This window comes from Oncorhynchus tshawytscha, linkage group LG31 (assembly GCF_018296145.1).
Source record: "Oncorhynchus tshawytscha isolate Ot180627B linkage group LG31, Otsh_v2.0, whole genome shotgun sequence".
In the NCBI taxonomy this organism is placed as follows: Eukaryota; Metazoa; Chordata; class Actinopteri; order Salmoniformes; family Salmonidae; genus Oncorhynchus; species Oncorhynchus tshawytscha.
The window spans coordinates 1,087,393-1,105,915 of record NC_056459.1 but is presented as its reverse complement, the minus strand read 5'-3'; the positions used below and the strand labels follow the sequence as shown (position 1 = coordinate 1,105,915).

The window sequence follows — 18,523 nt, the reverse complement described above, 5'->3', positions numbered from 1 at the left end:
TGGAATTGACAGGAAGCTAAATAATTTCTCCAAAATGAAATATACGTGTAGATATTAGTTGGCAGTACTTCAACAGTGTGTTTTGATGTATTTCTGATACCTTTTAAGACTTTCTGGTAGATGTTTTCTAAGATCCCCTTCTCCATCTGTTACATTTGTTTTTCCTTCCCAAAAAGATACTTATCTTGTATGACACCCAATTTCATATGCGCCTATGAACTTCTTGTTGGTGTTCATGGGCCCTTTGATGGAAATGCATTTATCTAGTTCATTACTAAAAATTAAAAAAAGTTTAAAAAAAAAAAGTATTCACCCTCCCTTATTACACCTTGACAAGTTAATCAGTAGTAGTTTGCTTCAATACACATTTTAAAAGGGTTCTATAAGACAGTTCAGTCTAATATTCACTCGACAAATGAATATGTTTGCTCTTCCCTAAGATAACATTATTAAATGAAAAGGTGAGTTCGAACTATAGCATTGAATCAATGAATAGCCTGCATACGATTCCAAACCTAAATATAGTCAGCACTCACCAATCAATTGAACATGTGAATTGCTCTACAGTTACAGTATAACAATTTGCCAATTAATCCTGGTAGGCCATTTAAAAGTAAAGATCTAACACAGAATCTCTGCTATATGAAGCATGACTAAAAATGGAACATTTTGCCATTCTCTTAAATGTGAACCATCTACCAATCAGCACAGATAGAAGTGAACCTTGCACAAGGTAGTACTATGCTCAGATCCATCTTCACACTATGGTAATGGTAAATCTCAGTCAGAATCAGAGGGACCCTGTCAGCAAGACCATGCTACTGCTGTACTCCACAGCTGGTGAGTGCATAGAGCTGTCTGGAGTACCCACAGGCAGCAGACAACTTACAATGTGACTGTAAAGTCTCCTCCAAAGGATTGCATCAGTTTATTCGGAACTACGTGATGTCACACTGTAAAACCCCATGATCCAAGAGATCTAGCATGATTCTAACAGCTTGTTATCACAACATCTCATATTCTTACACAGGCCTATGCCCATTGCTATTCAATAAGTCAACTACAAAGCCTGGTGAAAGAAAGACTGATAGTACTGTTAAAAAAAAATGGAGGGGAAAAAAGGATGGTGATTAACTAGCCATCTAGGATGCATTGGTCTATCAAAAGGGTTTCCCAAACTTGGTCCTCAAGACCCCAAGGGGTGCACGTTTTGTTTTTGTCCCCCTAGTACTACACAGCTGAATCAAATAAATCAACCAATCAAGCTTTGATAATTTTGAATCACCTTGGGGTCCCGAGGACAGATTTCAGGAAACGCTGGTCTATCAGTAGACTAGTTCTAAATTGCTTGCGGAATGGGGCAAATATCCATGCACAGATCTCATGTCAAGCCGCAATTAGCCTAGTTGTTGTGAGCTTGGGCACCAATTTGATTGATGATGCGATGACAAGCTCACATACAAGAGATAGCTGATACTAGTAGTATCAGGGTGTGAGAAGTCAGTCAAATACTAGGTAGGACAAACTGCTTAGTTTAAAATGACACAGGCCAAGCTTTTGGTTTAGCCCACTCAAAAAATGCAGAGGAACGTCTCATGAATATTTCTGTTTCACGGGCTCAGTCGTTTGGCTCGAATTAAGGGCTGTCTGGAGTGGACTGGGTGAGAGATGCTACAGTATATGGGGAATAATCTGACTGAGCGAGATCCACATTGATACTATCTAGTGTAATGGTGGATTTGTGTGAATGTGACTGTGTTGCAAATGTAGATACAGTATCATCACTTTCCACAAAGTGTTTTACTATAGCTACTTGGCATATAACTTGCCTGGAAACCGGATGTTGAATTGCATTGAATACAATGTCGGGCAGAAATGAGAGTTGGGAAACTTTCTTGATTCTATCATTACCTCTACGTTGAATAAAATTATATAATTTACCGGTTGTCCATGCAGTTGGTCCTATTGGCGGTAGGAATGTGAGACAATATATCCACAGGAAAGTGTAATTACATCAACTTTTTAACAAAAGGCTAAGCTGTGTTTCACTATATTTCACTTGTGATTTCATGAATGACAATGACAATTCATGACAATTCTTCCGGATCCGGGATGGGTAGTTCCAAGAGGTTTTAACAGAAAATCCAGGGAGGTGCCAGCTGAGTATAACACTATCATCTGCTTATAAATGGACGAGAGAGCTTCCTGAGCTATGTTGTTGATGTAAATTGAGAAGAGCGTGGGGCCAAGGATAGAGCCTTGGAGTACTTCCTGGTTGACAGGCAGTGGCTGAGAAAGCAGATTTTCTGACTTTATACACTGCACTCTGAGGTAGTTAGCAAACCAGGTCAATGACCCCTCAGAGACACCAATGGTCCTTAGCCAGCCCACAAGAATGGAATGGTCTACCATATCAAAAGCTTTGGCCAAGTCAATAAAAATATGGGAAGTCTTTAGACATAGTTTCAGGCTTTTATTCTGAAAAATGCGCGAGAAAGATCACATCGCCTCAGTGTATGGCTGGGTGCCAGCAGCGTTTTGCATGCGCCAACAGAGTGGAGTAGACATTTTCCCTCTCTCTCCTATTGAAGAAGCTACAGTCTGATTATATTGTAAAAACAACCTGAGGCTTGATTATAAAAAAACATTTGACATGTTTCTACAAACTTTACGGATACTATTTGGAATTTGTCTGCCCCGTCGTGACCGCTCTTTCCTGTGGATTTCTGAATATAACGCGCCAATCAAATGGAGGTATTTTGGATATGAAAATAATCTTTATGGAACAAAAGGAACATTTATTGTGTAACTGGGAGTCTCGTGAGTGCAAATATCCGAAGACCAAAGGTAAGCGATTCATTTGATTGCTTTTCTGACTTGCGTGACGAATTTACGTTGCTGCTAGCTGTTTGTAATGTTGTCTGCCAAGAGAAATGTCCTTACAGAAACGCATGGTATGCTTTCGCCGAAAAGCTTTTTTGAAATCTGACACGCCAGGTTGATTAACAACAAGCTAAGCTGTGTTTTGCTATACTGCACTAGTGATTTCATGAAAATTAAATATTTTTTGTCATTTAATTTGAATTTAGCACTCTGCAATTCAGCGGATATTGACAAAAATGATCCCGCTAATGGGATGGGTGCGTCAAGAAGTTAAGGTAGCAGTGACACATCCACAACCTGAGTGTAAAGCAGATTTCGTACCAGAGAGAATACTATAGACATCAAGAAAGCCAGTCAGTTGGTTATTGACAAGTTTTACAACACTTTTAATAAACAGGGCAAAATAGAAATAGGCCTATAACAGTTATGATCAACTTGATGTCCCCATTGAAATAAAATGACAAACCGTGGCTGCCTTCCAAGCAATGGGAACCTCCCAGGCAAGGAGAGAGAGGTTAAAAAGGTCAGAGATAGGCTTGGCGATGATAGAGGCAGCAACCTTAAAGATGAAAGGGTCTAAACCATCTGTCCCAGATGTTTTTTGGGAGTTTCAGGAGCTCCTTTAGCACCTTGGACTCAGTGACTGCCTGCAGGGAGAAATTTTGTAGCGGGGCAGGGGAAAAAGAGAAGCATCAGGGATAGTCGCATTAGAAGGGTTGGGAGATGAGGAAATGTTGGACGGGCAATGAGGCATGGCTGAGTCAAATAGGAATCCTGATACCACTTCATTGAGATTAAAGAGCTCAGCCATGAGCTTCTTGTCAGTAACAACCACATCATCAACATTAAGGAACATGGGCAGCTGTGAGGAGGGTTTATTCTCCAGGTCTTTAACTGTTTCGCAGAACTTCTTGGGGTTAGACCCACAGAGAGAGAACGGCTCCTTAAAGTAACTAACTTTGGCCTTCCGGAAAGCCTGAGCGCACTTATTTCTCATTTGCCTGAACGATAGCCAGTCAGCCTGAGTATGCATGTGCTGAGCCTTTCGCCAATGCAATTCTTGAAGTGGAGCAACTCTGCAAGATCACAGTCAAACCAAGAACTGAACCGGTTTTTAATTCTAATTTTCTTTATGGGGGTGGGTTTGTTAACAATACCACTGAAAATATCAAAAAAGAAGGTCCAAGTGTCTTCGAAAGAGGGGATTGAGCCGATTCCTGTTCATGAAGGAAGGCTTGCTCATTAATGTTCAGCAAGCATCAATGACAAATCAGGACAGGTTGTTTCACTGAGCAGCCATTACAAACACATGCTGTAAAACAGTGATCACTAAGGTCATTACAGAAAACACCAGACTGATACCCATCAGGATTATTTGTGAGGATAACATCGAGGAGAGCAGCCTTTTCTGGGTGTTTGGAGTCATACCTTGTGGGATTGGTAAATATCTGAGAAAGATTTAGGGAGTCCCATTTCTTTACAACTTCGTCGGGTGGTTAAGCATGTCCCAGTTTAGGTCACCTAGCAGGACAAATTCAGACTGTGTGTAAGGGGCCAGGAAAGAGCTTAGGGCAGGTAAGGTACAGGCCAGTCCTGATGGAGGACGATAGCACACAGCCAACAAAGAGCAATTTGAAAGCTTAATGCTTAAAACCAGCCAATCAAATTGTTTTGGGACAGACTTGGTGGAGACAACCGAGCACTACAGGTGATCCTTGGTAAAAGATTGCCACTCCCCCCACCTTTGGAAGATCGGTCTTGCCGAAAAAGGTTATAATCAGAAAGGTTCACATCAGTATTCAAAACACTCTTCCTTAACCACATCTCGGTAATGACCAACACATCTGGATTGGAGCTGTGAAACCACACTTTCAACTGATCCATTTCAGGTAATAATCTTGGTGTTAAAATGCAGAAAACTCAGGCTTTTATGAGAGCAGAAATCAGTGAAGCAGATTTCTGACTTCTGCTCTGATTTGGAGATAGCAACAGTTGATGGGCCAGGGTGAACATGCATATTTCCATGTATCATCAACAGTAATGCAATCAAGGCATAGGAAATGAAGAGCTCTGCAGTGCTGATTTATGATATATAAATGTGCATCAGAAGGCAACAAGATCATATTGTACAGTAATTTCATCAGGTAACATGAATACAAAGCCAGCAAGAGGTAGTTCGAATAGGATGGGAGGCCAAAAGTCTGTAACCAAGAGTCAGAGTCCCGAGTGAGGGAACAAAAAGCCTGTCCCACAGTTGGGTAAATAAAGTTTGTAGTCCAAGCATGCAGAGGTCAAAATGAACAAGATTTTTATTTATATTTATATATATATATATATACATACACACACAAAAGTGTGTGTGTGCTGGAGGCGAGCGAAAGCTCGGGAGAGGGAGTATGGTGGTGGTACCTGTACCAGACAGGGGGAGACAGGCAAGGGCAGACAGTGAACAGATCACCAGGTGGAATCCAAGCAGCAATGCAGCAGGCAACGGGAGCAAGTGTCACACCAACTTGGGAGAAGCTCTTATTTCTGATGGCAGATTTCTTGTATTAAATGCCAGTGGTCTTTTAAGAGCAGGAGGGGGCTTCAAAGGAGTCTTGAAAGACTCCTGCCACTTGTTGGGCCCAAAGGCCTCAACACCTTTCACTTCACACTTCAGTGCTAATTAAAGTTGCATCTGGTCTGTCCTAGCAAGCCTGGCAGCCTTAACTCAGCATTCAGTCCCCATAAAGTAAAATATATAATTGTAATGTACTTTATTTTTATTCTTGGCTTTCAAAATAGCATCAGACCAAACACTACTCACTCAGTTCCAGGTTGGATGGTGTCCTCAGGTCTCTGCCGTTTGTTTACTAGAGCCGTTTGTTTACCCTCTGTAAATGCTTGGAAAAAGGAAACCTTGGTAGCACCAATCTCACCGGTTAATTAAGTTGATCTAACTCCAAATCTATCCTTTTCTAAAAAACATGTTGAAAACTGTGAGCGCTCACATGCAGCTGTGTCTCTCTCAACACTGAATGCTTTGTCAATATGTGGTATTGTGTGTTGATTGATGGTAACAAAAAACATTTAATCAATTTTAAAATAAGGCTGTAACGTAACAAAACGTGGAAAAGTCAAGGGGTCTGACTACGAATGCACTGTCAATCTGAACACACTACCAGCGCTTTAACAATTTTATTTAATTAGGTTTTCCTGTGGATAGTCTCACAATCCTACCACCAAAAGGACCAATCGCACGGACAACTAGTACTCTAAAATGTAAATGCATTCAACATTCTGGCTTGTAGGTGTCATGGGAAGAAACTTTACAGATTAAAACTCTCATTTCTGCCAGGCACAATTCAACGCCGGGTTTCCAGGCAAGCAGACAACAAGCTTGTATCCAGCTAAGGTGACGTTGGCTACCGCAAATTTCACCGCCAATCGTAAACGATTGTCAAATATTCTGGTAAAGGTAAAGTTAGTCGGTCTAGGAGATGGTCAACCTTGGATATGTTGTCACTATGTTACCTACTAGTTTGTCAACTTGCCACTGAGTAGTGGATTGGTAGCTAACGTTAGCAAGCGTTGAAGTTAACAATTGTATCATTTAGATATAAAGCTACATAGCTAGCTAACGTTTACTAGCCCAGGTATGAACGTTATCGCGAACACTTGATTCTCAATATCACCTATATTACAGAAAGGGCTGTGAAACATGCTTAATTGGGTCTGTGGTGTGGGGCTGGTACACAGTGCATGGCTTGGAAACTCACCTCACTCCTGCTTGAGTAGAAACCCGCCTCGCTCTGGCGCCTATGTTTCTCGGCAATCCCGAGTAAGCGTAGCAGTGACGGGTCCTCGCACAACGTTAGTCCAAAATTGATTGGCCTCGGGCCTCCAGTGATTACCTCTCCACCTTCCGAGTCCAATCGTCCCCGCTGCGGACGTTTCTCAGACCGTAGCCGAATACGAGATGTCCATGGCCGGCCCGGGAAACGAGACCGGGCCACGACCGGAGTGTTAAAGCCAGTTACATTAACAGGATATGTTAATCCCCCCCCCGATTCCGCCATTATTCACTTGCTGCTGCTGCTGCTGCTGCTACTACTACAACAACAACGACGACGACGACGGTGGTACGCTGTTGATTTGTGGTAAAACAAGATGGAAAGGCGCGAGATAGGAAGGAAATACCGTTGCATCATGGGAAAACGAGTTTGTTGTATTTCATCATTCTGAGCGTCCTTTCGAGTGTTAGTGAATGTGAATGAGTACATACATAGACAGCTTGTTTTATTCGTGTTTTATATTTCAAGTAATACAAAATAATTCAAATGAAATCAAATAAACATAAATTATAGTAAAATCATATCTAAAAATGTTATTATTCAGTCCACTTACAGTAAATGTTTGTAACTTTTAGCCTTCTTCCCCTTCTGCCCACTTGTTCCTCTCCTTTTGACCATAATATGTATGTATATACACTGAAAAAATATATAAACGCAACATGTAAGGTGTTCGTTTCATGAGCTAAAATAAAAGATCCCAGAAATGTTCCATATGCATAAAATGCTTATTTCTCTCAAATGTTTTGCACACATTTGTTTACATCCCTGTTGGTGACCATTTCTCCTTTGCCAAGATAATCCATCCACCTGACGGGTATGAAATATCAAGATGATTAAACAGCATTATCATTACACAGGTGCACCTTGTGCTGGGGACAATAAAAGGTCACTATAAAATGTGCAGTTTTGTCAGACAACACAGTGACACAGATGTCTCAAGTTTTGGGGGACCGTGCAATTGGCATGCTAACTGCAGGAATGTCCACCAGAGCTGTTGCCAGAGAATGTAATGTTAATTTCTCTAACATAAGCCACCTCAAACATTGTTTTAGAAAATTTGGCAGTACGTCCAACCGGCCTCACAACCGCAGAAGTGTATGGCGTTGTGTAAGCGGTTTGCTGATGTCAACATCGTGAACAGTGCCCCATGGTGGCGGTGGGGTTATGGTATGGCAAGGCATCAGCTACGAACAACAAGCACAATTGCATTTTATCGATGGCAATTTGAATGCACAAAAATACAATGACAAGAACCTGAGGCCCATTTTTTATATATATATATATATATAAATGTGACCAACAGATGCATATCTGTATTCCCAGGAATGTAAAATCCATAGATTAGGGCCAAATGAATATATTTAAATTGACTGATTTCCTCATATGAACTGTAACTCAGTAAAATCTTTGAAATTGGTGCATGTTGCATTTATATTTTTGTTCAGTATAAAATTGTGCAGGTAACCACACAGATTCTTATTTGAAATGACAACCATAAGCAGTGAGCACAGCAATGATATAAAATACCCTCCCCCAAAAAATGTCTTTCCATCTCTCTCTGCACTCCTTCTCCATGATGCTCATTTTCATTTGACACACCACCTGCCAATATTCAGGAAGTATTTTTGGATGGTGACTTCTCCAAAGCATCCATCTCCTTCAGCAGCATCATCCCTATTTCTCCACTGCTCCTCTCCATCTCCAGGCTGGCCTTGACCCATCCCTCCTTAACCAATCTCCTCTCCAATTAGCCAGGATCATCTCCAGCTCACGCTTTAGCTCATTCAAGGTGTTATTCTCATCCTTACTCCCTTCTCCACTACAAGCTTTTGCCTTTGAGGCTGTTATTCTCTATCCCTTTGTCTTTCTTCCACCTTGACCTCTCCTCATCTTTTCCCTTTTCTGCCACAAATCTTTGGATTTCCTCCTCATTCTTCCTATCTATCCTCACTAGCTCCTTCTGCCACAACAACCCCAAATTAATGGAAAAGATAAGCACAATACAATCTTATTCAGTGCTTATAGTTTCCATTCATTTCAGGGTGACATTTCCCATAACCTTAAATTCACATTGATTACAGACTGCAATTTAAATCACTCCTTAGTTTAATGCATTACTATTTCATTGTGGATGAAAAAAAGTACAAGATCACCTGAATACAACAATGACATCCTTCACGGAACAATGGATTCTCCAGACCAATACAAATGTACATGATCAGAAGATGCCTTGACAGGAACAAACTAAATTATGAGTGGAATGGTACACCATAAAACCCATTGATTACCTACTAAAATCAATACTATAAGTTACAAAAACTTCTCACATTTGAGGCAAATCGTTAGACTAGCTCTACATCCGTAATATCAATACAAAATTATAATTTTTTAAAGGTGTTGGCAATATGGAAACAAATAGATTCCCACTCTGGGGGGCAGTTGTAATTCACAATTATGTACACATCTGTATAAAGGGTTTTATACACAGTACATTTAGTTGTTTTTCTAAAAGCACTTTAAAATAACTACGGTGGGACCAATCAGGAACAATCTAATGATCCAAGTGCTTTTGTGTATGGTATGTCACATATTCCAAACCCCCATCTTGAACATAAAAAACCCCACCCACATCAAGGCCTGTTTTACTCAAAATTATATTTTCAAAACCCTAAACCATTACATACATTTTTCATGATGATATTCCCTTTCCCGAGATTATCTCTTTTCTTTGTCTGTTGCCTCTTCTCCCTCAGTGTGTGTCTTCTGGTGTGCCTTTAGGTTGCTCTCCCGACTAAAGCTCTTGCCACAGGTGGGGCAGTTGTGTCGGCCAGAGCTGTGAGCCCTGGCCATGTGGGCTTTGAGCTGCTCCAGCCGGGCATAGCTCTCTTCACACTCAGAGCAGGGGTGAGCCTTGCGAGGTTGAGGCGGCCGCCCGTGCTTCTCCTTCTTGTGGGCCCGGAGAAGGGCAACAGAGGAGAAGGTGAGGTCACACTCAGCTTCAGGACAGGGAATTTGGAGCTCCTCCTTAGGGGGTCGCCCCGGTCCTTTCCCTCTTTTTGCCACAGACTCCTCTCCCCCCTCCTCAGCTTCACCACTCTTCTCTCCGTTTGCTGCCTCGGACACTTTCTTGGGAGGTCGGCCACGTTTTTTGGCCAGGACCTTTGCATCGCAATGCTGATCCCCCGCAAAGTTCTCCTGATGCAGCACAAGATCCACCTCCGCCTCAAACCCGCGGCCACACTTGCCACAACGGTGAGTCTTGGTGTCATCATCTTCCTCTTCCAGTGGCTGGGGGTGCTGGGTGAGGCGGTGGGTGCGTAACTGGTTTGGGCCCCGGAATACCATGCCACATTCCTTGCACACACACTGCCGCTCCTTGCACAGCTGTCGCCGGTGGACTGTCAACTATGAGAGACAGAAACAAAATTATAAGAGGTTTAGGGCATCTTGAGGAAACAAACATGGGGACCAAGGCACCAATGGACAACAGAAGGCAGATGCACTACAGAGCACCTGCCTAGCCTCCGGTTCTTTATCTTTATTGGGATTCCCATTAGCTGATGCCATGACCACAGCTAATATTGCTGGGGTCCTAATATCTCATGGACAGACTATGTAAACATAACTGGTACCGTAGATCTGTCTGCATTCTATGGTATGCGTAAGATAATAAGAAGCATTAATACATTCTGGGTCTTGTGCTTTCGTCACTGGTAATTTGGACGCATCAGGATTGGGCAAAGGTAGTGCTTAACTTTTGACACTCATGGGAATTGGCCTATATGGACAGGGCTAAATTGAAATGTTTCTTACAGAAGAAATAAAAAGTTATGGGGAAATTATTAGACCAAAGCTGATAACAGTTCAAGACTGAATCCAAACAGTACACTTGATTTTATGTGCAGTTTACATTTACTGTAACTTTTCACTTCATTTGTTAACAAAATCTGAAAATACTCCGGATATATTCAGTAACATAAGAATATTCCTGAAAAACGTGGGGTAGGTGCAACATATGAATGTTTTTTTTGTGTTTTTTTTACAATGGTTTGACAGAGTAATAACTGCAGTGGTCACGTGCACAGTTCCTAAGTAATTTCAAGCAGTTTGAAGACTCAAATCCTATTTGTTTGCATATCCGATTCAAATCTGTTATTTTTCCTGCAGTGTGAACAGCCAAAGGCCACATTGAAGTCAGATACAAATCCGATACCTGGCCATGCGACTTGTGACTGAACGGTCAAATCTGATTTTTTTGCCCTCAGGTGGTTTTTAAAACTGTTATTTGCCCTCTCTGTTGAGTTTGACAAGAACATGGAGGTTGTAGCTAACTAGCTTGTTAATTATTTACAAACAAAATGAGTGAATGTCAGCTATAGCTGACTGCTGTGACTAGCCAAAAATTACTCCTTTTGAAAGTTGGATCATCTTATAATTTGAGGCTTTAAAAAGTGTTCTTACACTATGATTTTGAACATTCAAAGCAACCGGGAAAAGTTCCATGGCAGGCATTATTGCTACATAACTTCTGAGTGATAGGAAGCACGAGCACCACCACCAATCAGCCTACACCACTGTACATACACCGGTTGTTACTATGACAAGCATAAGCCATGACAGCAAATGACTGATGCCTGAACACATATGTCTGATTTGGTCACTTGTAACTTGCTGTTTGGACAGTCAGTATTCCAAAACGGAATTTGAAAAACCAAACTTATTGGAGCATTGTGTGTGAACAAGGCTAAAGAAGAGTCTTCAAATATAAGGTGCTTTTTTGAGCTGAGGAACTAGTCAGTATTCCAAAACGGAATTTGAAAAACAAAACTTATTTGAGCATATTTGGCCTGCAGTGTGCACAAGGCTAAAGAAGAGTCTTCAAATATAAGGTGCTTTATTGAGCTGAGCACACTTGTAGTTGTTTGGGAACAGCCCTGAATCCCCACCATCGCACAATTACTGTTGTTTACACAATCCAAACATGGCCCATTTGAAATCATTTGAAAGCTTGTTTTATTTCCAACATGTATTTTTTATGTAACCTTTATTTAAATAAAAGCAAGTCAGTTAAGAACAAATTCTTATTTACAATGACGGCCTAACGGGGAACAGTGGGTTAACTGCCTTATTCAGGGGCAGAACGACAGATTTTTACCTTGTCAGCTAGGGGATTCGATCCAGCAACATTTCGCTTACTGGCCCAAAGCTCTAACCACTAGGCTACCTGCCCCCTAAGTTATAAAATATGTGTCTGGCAATTCAGCGAAACAGATCAGAATTTTGGTGCGCATAGAAAGGAGTCATGAGTGCCTTCAGATGCGTGTTCTGCAGTGAATTTTCTTCACAATAGACAAACATAGGCTCATTCTGTTCAGAACAACTCAAGTTGACACCATGTCATCTTGTAACTGTACATAAAACAGTGATTATAAACATTGACACTGTATATGACATGAGTATTGTGATATGGAAATGTGATATGCACCTTTGGACTCAAAGGTGTTTGGCCTGCTTGTATGACATCAAAGTGGTATTTATTTTAATCTTCAATGTCTCATCTTTCAAAATACATTGAGTCTTCTTCATATTTACAGAATTCCCTCAAACAACAACAAAAATCTGCAAAAGTTACCCAATTACCAAGAAGAACGGGGGCAACTTCTTGCCGCATGCAGTGCTGATGTTCAGAACGGCTGTCAGTCAAAAGCCATACAGCACTGTGAATGAAGCGCAGAGCCTGAGCTCTGATGTCATTTATAGCTTATCAGTGCCCAAATCTGCCATTTTCAACCTGAGTACGGGTAAAAAGGGTTTAAACGACTTTGCTTCAACGGATGATAAACACAGGTGAAAATATCAGAAGGTAGGGCTTTGGCTAAGAGTGTCCTTTTGCGAGGGTGGTGATGTCACAAACTGGAAATCTCAACTTCTTACACATTTACCCCCAAAACCTAATCGAGCGTCTGACCAAATTTGGAACGATTTTAGTTCTGGGTTTAACCGAGATTACTGGGGTCCTTTCACACCACTAAAAGTCATTAGAGACAAAAGACCTTACAACTTTCATTGAAAGACCGTTGTCTCACCTCAGAGAAGGTCCGGAAGCTTCCCTGGCAGTGGGGGCAGCGGAAGGGCTTGTCTTCCAGGCTGTGTGAGGTCTGGTGCTGTGTCAGCTCCTCAGAGGAGGAGTAGGTACGATCGCACACATAACAGGTGAACAGCGTATCGGTCTGCCAAATAACACAAAACAGCAAATAATTAAGTGTTAGAAGTAATGTACATCATTATATATTCTGTGCATACAGGGCTACAGCATCCTGCTGCTAAGCTGTGCGCTTTGCAGCTCCGGGGTGAAGTTTCCCATAGGTACAATCAGCCCCCCTGCCCTCCCCAACTGTTATTTGACCCTGCTGGTCATCTATGAACCATGTTCCACCATCTTGGCCATGTTCTGTTAATCTCCACCCGGCACAGCCAGAAGAGGACTGGCCACCCCTCATAGCCTGGTTCCGCTCTAGGTTTCTTCCTAGGTTCTGGCCTTTCTATGGAGCTTATCCTAGCCACTGTGTTTCTACACCTGCATTGTTTGCTGTTTGGGGTTTTAGGCTGGGTTTCTGTACAGCATGGTCCTCTCTAGGTTTCTTCCTAGGTTCTGGCCTTTCTATGGAGCTTATCCTAGCCACTGTGTTTCTACACCTGCATTGCTTGCTCTTTGGGGTTTTAGGCTGGGTTTCGGTACAGCACTTTGTGACAAAACCTGTAAGAAGGGCTTTATAAATACATTTGATTGAATTCTAAACTTAACCATCACTAAAGAAAATCTTAAATTAAGATCTAGGGACCCAAGATCAGCATCTAGGGGCAATTTCACCCTACTCCTGCAATGCATCTTGCATTTCTTTTATCCATTCCGTACCTGTTGGAGCGACTGCTTGTATTCCTCACGATGGCTCTTCCTCATGTGCCTCTCCTTGGCCTTGGCATTACAAAACGTAATGAAGCATTGAAAACACTGTAGGCTGTCATGCTGATCTGCAATAAAAGGAGAGGAGATACTGCACTTGAAATTCAAACACATAAACAAACAACTATCTGAAATCACTATCAAACGCTCCCTAAAACACTTCTGTGAGCAGGCCTTTAAATCAACCTGGCCCGGGTATCCTGGAAGGATATTGACCTCATCCTGTCAGTAGAGGAAGCCTGGTTGTTCTTTAAAAAGTAATTTCCTCACCATCTTAAATAAGCCTGCCCCTTTCAAAAATGTAGAACTAAGAACAGATATAGACCTTGGTTCACTCCAAACCTGACTGCCCTTGAGCAGCACAAAAACATCCTGTGGCGGACTGCTCTAGCATTGAATAGTCCCCACGATATGCAACTTTTCATGTCAAGAACTAATACACACAGTCAGTTAGGAAAGCAAAGGCTAGCTTTTTAAAACAGAAATGTGCATCCTGTAGCTCTATTGTCCATGGAGAACAAGAGCACCTCCTCCCAGCTGCCCACTGCGCTGAGGCTAGGAAACACTGTCACCACCGATAAATCCACAATAATCGAGAATTTCAAGAAGCATCTCTCTACGGCTGGCCTTGCTTTCCTCCTGGCTACCCCAACCCCGGCCAACAGCTCCGCACCCCCCGCAGCGACTTGCCCAAGCTTCCCCAGCTTCTCCTTCACCCAAATCCAGATAGCAGATGTTCTGAAAGAGCTGCAAAACCTGGACCCGTACAAATCATCTTGGCTAGACAATCTGGACCCTCGCTTTCTAAAATGATCCGCCGCCATTGTTGCAACCCCTATTACTAGCCTGTTCAACCTCTCTTTCGTATTGTCCGAGATTCCTAAAGATTGGAAAGCTGCCGCGGTCATCCCCATCTTCAAAAGGGGTGACACTCTAGACCCAAACTGTTACAGACCTATATCCATCCTGCCCTGCCTTTCTAAAGTCTTCGAAAGCCAAGTTAACAAACAGATCACTGACCATTTCGAATCCCACCGTACCTTCTCCGCTGTGCAATCCGGTTTCCGAGCTGGTCACGGGTGCACCTCAACGACGCTCAAGATACTAAACGATATCACAACCGCCATTGATAAAAGACAGTACTGTGCAGCCATCTTCATCGATCTGGCCAAGGCTTTCGACAATCACCGTATTCTTATCAACAGACTCAACAGCCTTGGTTTCTAAAATGACTGCCTCGCCTGATTCACCAACTACTTCTCAGATAGAGCTCAGTGTGTCAAATCGGAGGGCCTGTTGTCCGGACCTCTGACAGTCTATCGGGGTACCACAAGGTTAAATTCTCGGGCCGACTCTCTTCTCTGTATACATCAATGATGTCGCTCTTGCTGCGGGTGATTCCTTGATCCACTTCTACGCAGACGACACCATTCTGTACACATCTGCCCCTTCGTTGGACACAGTGTTAACAAACCTCCAAACGAGCTTCAAAGCCATTCAACACTCCTTCCGTGGCCTCCAACTGCTCTTAAACGCTAGTAAAACTAAATGCATGCTCTTCAACCGATTGCTGCCTGCACCCGACCGCCCGATTAGAATCACTACTCTGGACAGTTCTGACTTAGGTATTTGTAGTTGTCCACATATTCTAGGTGTCTGGCTAGACTGTAAACTCTCCTTCCAGACTCATATTAAGCATATCCAATCCAAAAATGAATCTAGAATCGGCTTCCTATTTCACAACAAAGCCTCCTTCACTCATGCTGCCAAATATACCCTCGTAAAACTGACTATCCTACCGATCCTCGACTTCGGCGTTGTCATTTACAAAATAGCCTCCAACACTCTACTCAGCAAACTGAATGCAGTCTATCACAGTGCCATCTGTTTTGTCACCAAAGCCCCATATACTAGCCACCACTGCGACCTGTATGCTCTCGTCGGCTGGCCCTCGCTACATATTTGTCGCCAGACCCACTGGCTCCAGGTCATCTATAAGTCTTTGCTAGGTAAAGCTCCTCCTCATCTCAGCTCACTGGTCACCATAACAACACCCACCCGTAGCACGCACTCCAGCAGGTATATTTCACTGTCACCCCCAAAACCAATTCCTCCTTTGACCGCCTTTCCTTCCAGTTCTCTGCTGCCAATGCCTGGAACGATTTGAAAAAAAAATCGCTTAAGGTGGAGACATATCTCCCAACTTACTTTAAGCATCAGCTATCCGAGCAGCTTACCGATCGCTGCAGCTGTAACCAGCCCATCTGTAAATAGCCCATCCAACTACCTACCTCATCCCCATATTGTATTTATTTACTTTTTTTGCACACCAGTATTTCTACTTGGACATCATCATCTGCACATCTATCACTCCAGTGTTAATTTTCTAAATTGTAATTACTTTGATACTATTGGCCTATTTATTGCCTTACTCCATTTGCACACACTGTATATAGATTTTTCTATTGTGTTATTGACTGTACTTTTGTTTATCCCATGTGTTCTCCCACCAAGTCTCTCTGTGTTGTTTTTTGTCGCACTGCTTTGCTTTATCTTGGCCAGGTCGCAGTTGCAAATGAGAACTTGTTCTCAACTGGCCTACCTGGTTAAATAAAGGCGAAGGGGGAAAAATATATAAAAGATATACACAAATGTGTGCTTACAGGGTTGGATAGCAGGAACAGTCTGTGGCTTGATGGTGGACGCTGTGGCACTGGTCATCACCTCTTCCCCCAAAACGACCTGCTCTATGTCCAACATAACATTACCCAACTCCATCGACGTCTGAATCCACCCAGCAATGCAAACACAAGTTTACATCATCGGGCTGTAACACAAATACAGGCATCATCGGATGTGGTTATGAATTCCTATTTGCAGCATTGTCTTATTTTTCTCACGTTAATTGGCAACTAATAGCAAGCCAATGTGAACCTGTGTGTATGTTTCGATAACTAACGTTAATTAGGTAACGTAGCGAGCAACAACCAACAAAATGCGCCGTGGATAAAAATGATTGAGGAACTTGGTGAATGATTATTTAGCATGCTAACTAGCTACGAAGGAAGCCTGGCGGGCTTAGCCTTTGCCACTATATGTTTTACAGAACAGAAAAAGGTATTGATAACCACACAGAAAAACAACAAATATAAGAAAGCAAATAACGTTATATAGCCAGGCAATGCAGACAACAGGGAGGGGGATTTCAAACTGGAACTAAAAGCAGATTTTCCGCAAAAAATGATAAAATAGCATTAGCTATATTGTTGCACTAGGTTTTCATGCAGATTTATTTATATAATTTGGGATTGCACATTCAAATCCAAGGCAAAATCAATGTAAACATTTATACGTAGCTAGCTAGTTAGCTTCAACCGTTCCTTACCCAGTGTCCAATGAAATGAAGTCTTTGTGTGAACTCTTGACCCACATCACGTGACACTGGATTATACGGATTTGGCAATCACTGCTAGTTGAGAGACTTGGTGGGAGAAAACACACTTAATATCCAAATTGCCTCGATTTGTCTATGCATATTCATGACATGAGGCTAGTAAGCATAGCGTCTCCATTGAATACAGGCAGTTGAAGTCAACGAATATTCAAAACAAGATTAAAATAATGAGATGTATCGTGGTAGCCAGGTGGTACACGCAGGATTTGTTCATTCTGCAGAACAGCAATGTTGGCATATATGCCTACATTAGGGAGCTGTTGAGGATAGATGGTTTATCGGTGTCTGTTGCCTACTCATTTGTCTTAAAGCAACTACCTAATGTCCTCTCTTTGAGGCGTTGTTTTTATAGCTTGAGCCAAATACATGCTTTTGTTTGTACTCAATCTCTTGACACTGGCACTTCTATTTCAGTCTTTTTTTTCCACTTAGCAGTTTTGAGTTGCGACCTTGAATTCCCCACGCGCTTTAAAGGAATGATTTTGACCATATATGGTTCATTAGGGGAATTTCGAAACGTAAATAGCCAAGGTCTTGCACCGAGTATTGAGGCTGAGAACAATTGGTATTTATCAATGGTTATCTCCTACAGGTGTGCTTATATTGTTTGATAAATCACACTTTTTTTATGCATTGTGGAGCATTCTAAATTAAGTTTAAGTAGTATTTTAGAATACTTTCTATACAATATTGATAAATGAGGCCCCTGTACATTTATATAGATTATTATCGTAACAAATGCACTGATGTGGTTAGGTCCGGTGCAACCTTGGTTTTAGAAATTGGGGGACATAACAAAAAAATGTATCCAGTCTAATAAACTCTCCAAACAGCCTACCTGACCGCTCGGAGGCGTCCGCATGGTCCTAAAGCATACAGTTACCTGGTTTTGTATCACAACCTATGATAAAAAAGGGAGGGACAAAAACCCAATTTCAGAATGTGGGGTGTCATGCCAAATAATGTCCCCCGGAGAAATAGTGTTTTCCTCTACGTCACAATGAGATTCGATAAACTATTAGCGTCCGTTGCTATATCAACGCTGTGACGCCCTAATGATTAGAATTTTGAAAATCATGACAGCCTAAATTATGTTATTTTATCATCGCTATGCAAACAAGGCTGATTTCCGCTGTTTAAACAAGTTTTGTTTAGCTAGTAAAATGAAAACATTGGAACTACTTTTGGGTACCTTGTTAACATTACATGAAATCCATGTCTTAAACGTTTCGGGAAATGGCACTGAAAACGTGTAATCTGCTCGACACATTAAAGTTACTTACTTTACAGATCAAGAAGTCAGCTAATTTCTAACTCATTCATATGCAAATCCATTTGATTCATACACTGGCTTGTCTGGCTGTCATGTTTTTAGTTTAACCTGCC

At 42.0% G+C, this 18,523-nt stretch overlaps 2 protein-coding genes across 2 annotated transcripts in view; both read right to left on the bottom strand.

The window, feature by feature from the left end:
- LOC112230014 (histone-lysine N-methyltransferase 2B) overlaps nt 1-7,037 on the bottom strand; it is an 85,965-nt gene extending 78,928 nt beyond the window's left edge. Inside the window, exon 1 of the mRNA XM_024396231.2 lies at nt 6,645-7,037. Within this exon, the coding sequence (XP_024251999.1) occupies nt 6,645-6,944 (300 nt within the window). The 5' untranslated portion in view covers nt 6,945-7,037. The remainder of the gene's footprint in view (nt 1-6,644) is intronic.
- A 1,770-nt stretch (nt 7,038-8,807) lies between these two features.
- LOC112230013 (zinc finger protein 436) lies at nt 8,808-17,688 on the bottom strand. The gene is made up of 5 exons (XM_024396230.2): nt 17,069-17,688; nt 16,347-16,510; nt 13,636-13,751; nt 12,806-12,949; nt 8,808-10,124 (listed from the first exon to the last, which is right to left on the bottom strand). Exons 2-5 carry the CDS (start codon nt 16,459-16,461, stop codon nt 9,435-9,437), a joined length of 1,065 nt encoding a protein of 354 aa, XP_024251998.1. The 5' UTR covers nt 16,462-16,510; nt 17,069-17,688; the 3' UTR covers nt 8,808-9,434.
- Between the last annotated feature and the right edge of the window lie 835 nt (nt 17,689-18,523).

Coding starts and splice junctions, on each gene's coding strand:
- LOC112230013 (XM_024396230.2), bottom strand. CDS start 16,461: ATGGAGTTGGGTAATGTTATGTTGGACATAGAGCAGGTCGTTTTGGGG. Junction 13,752..16,346: donor TGTTCCTGCTATCCAACCCT/GTAAGCACACAT, acceptor CTTTTATTGCAG/ATCAGCATGACAGCCTACAG. Junction 10,125..12,805: donor GCTTCCGGACCTTCTCTGAG/GTGAGACAACGG, acceptor TGTCTCTCATAG/TTGACAGTCCACCGGCGACA.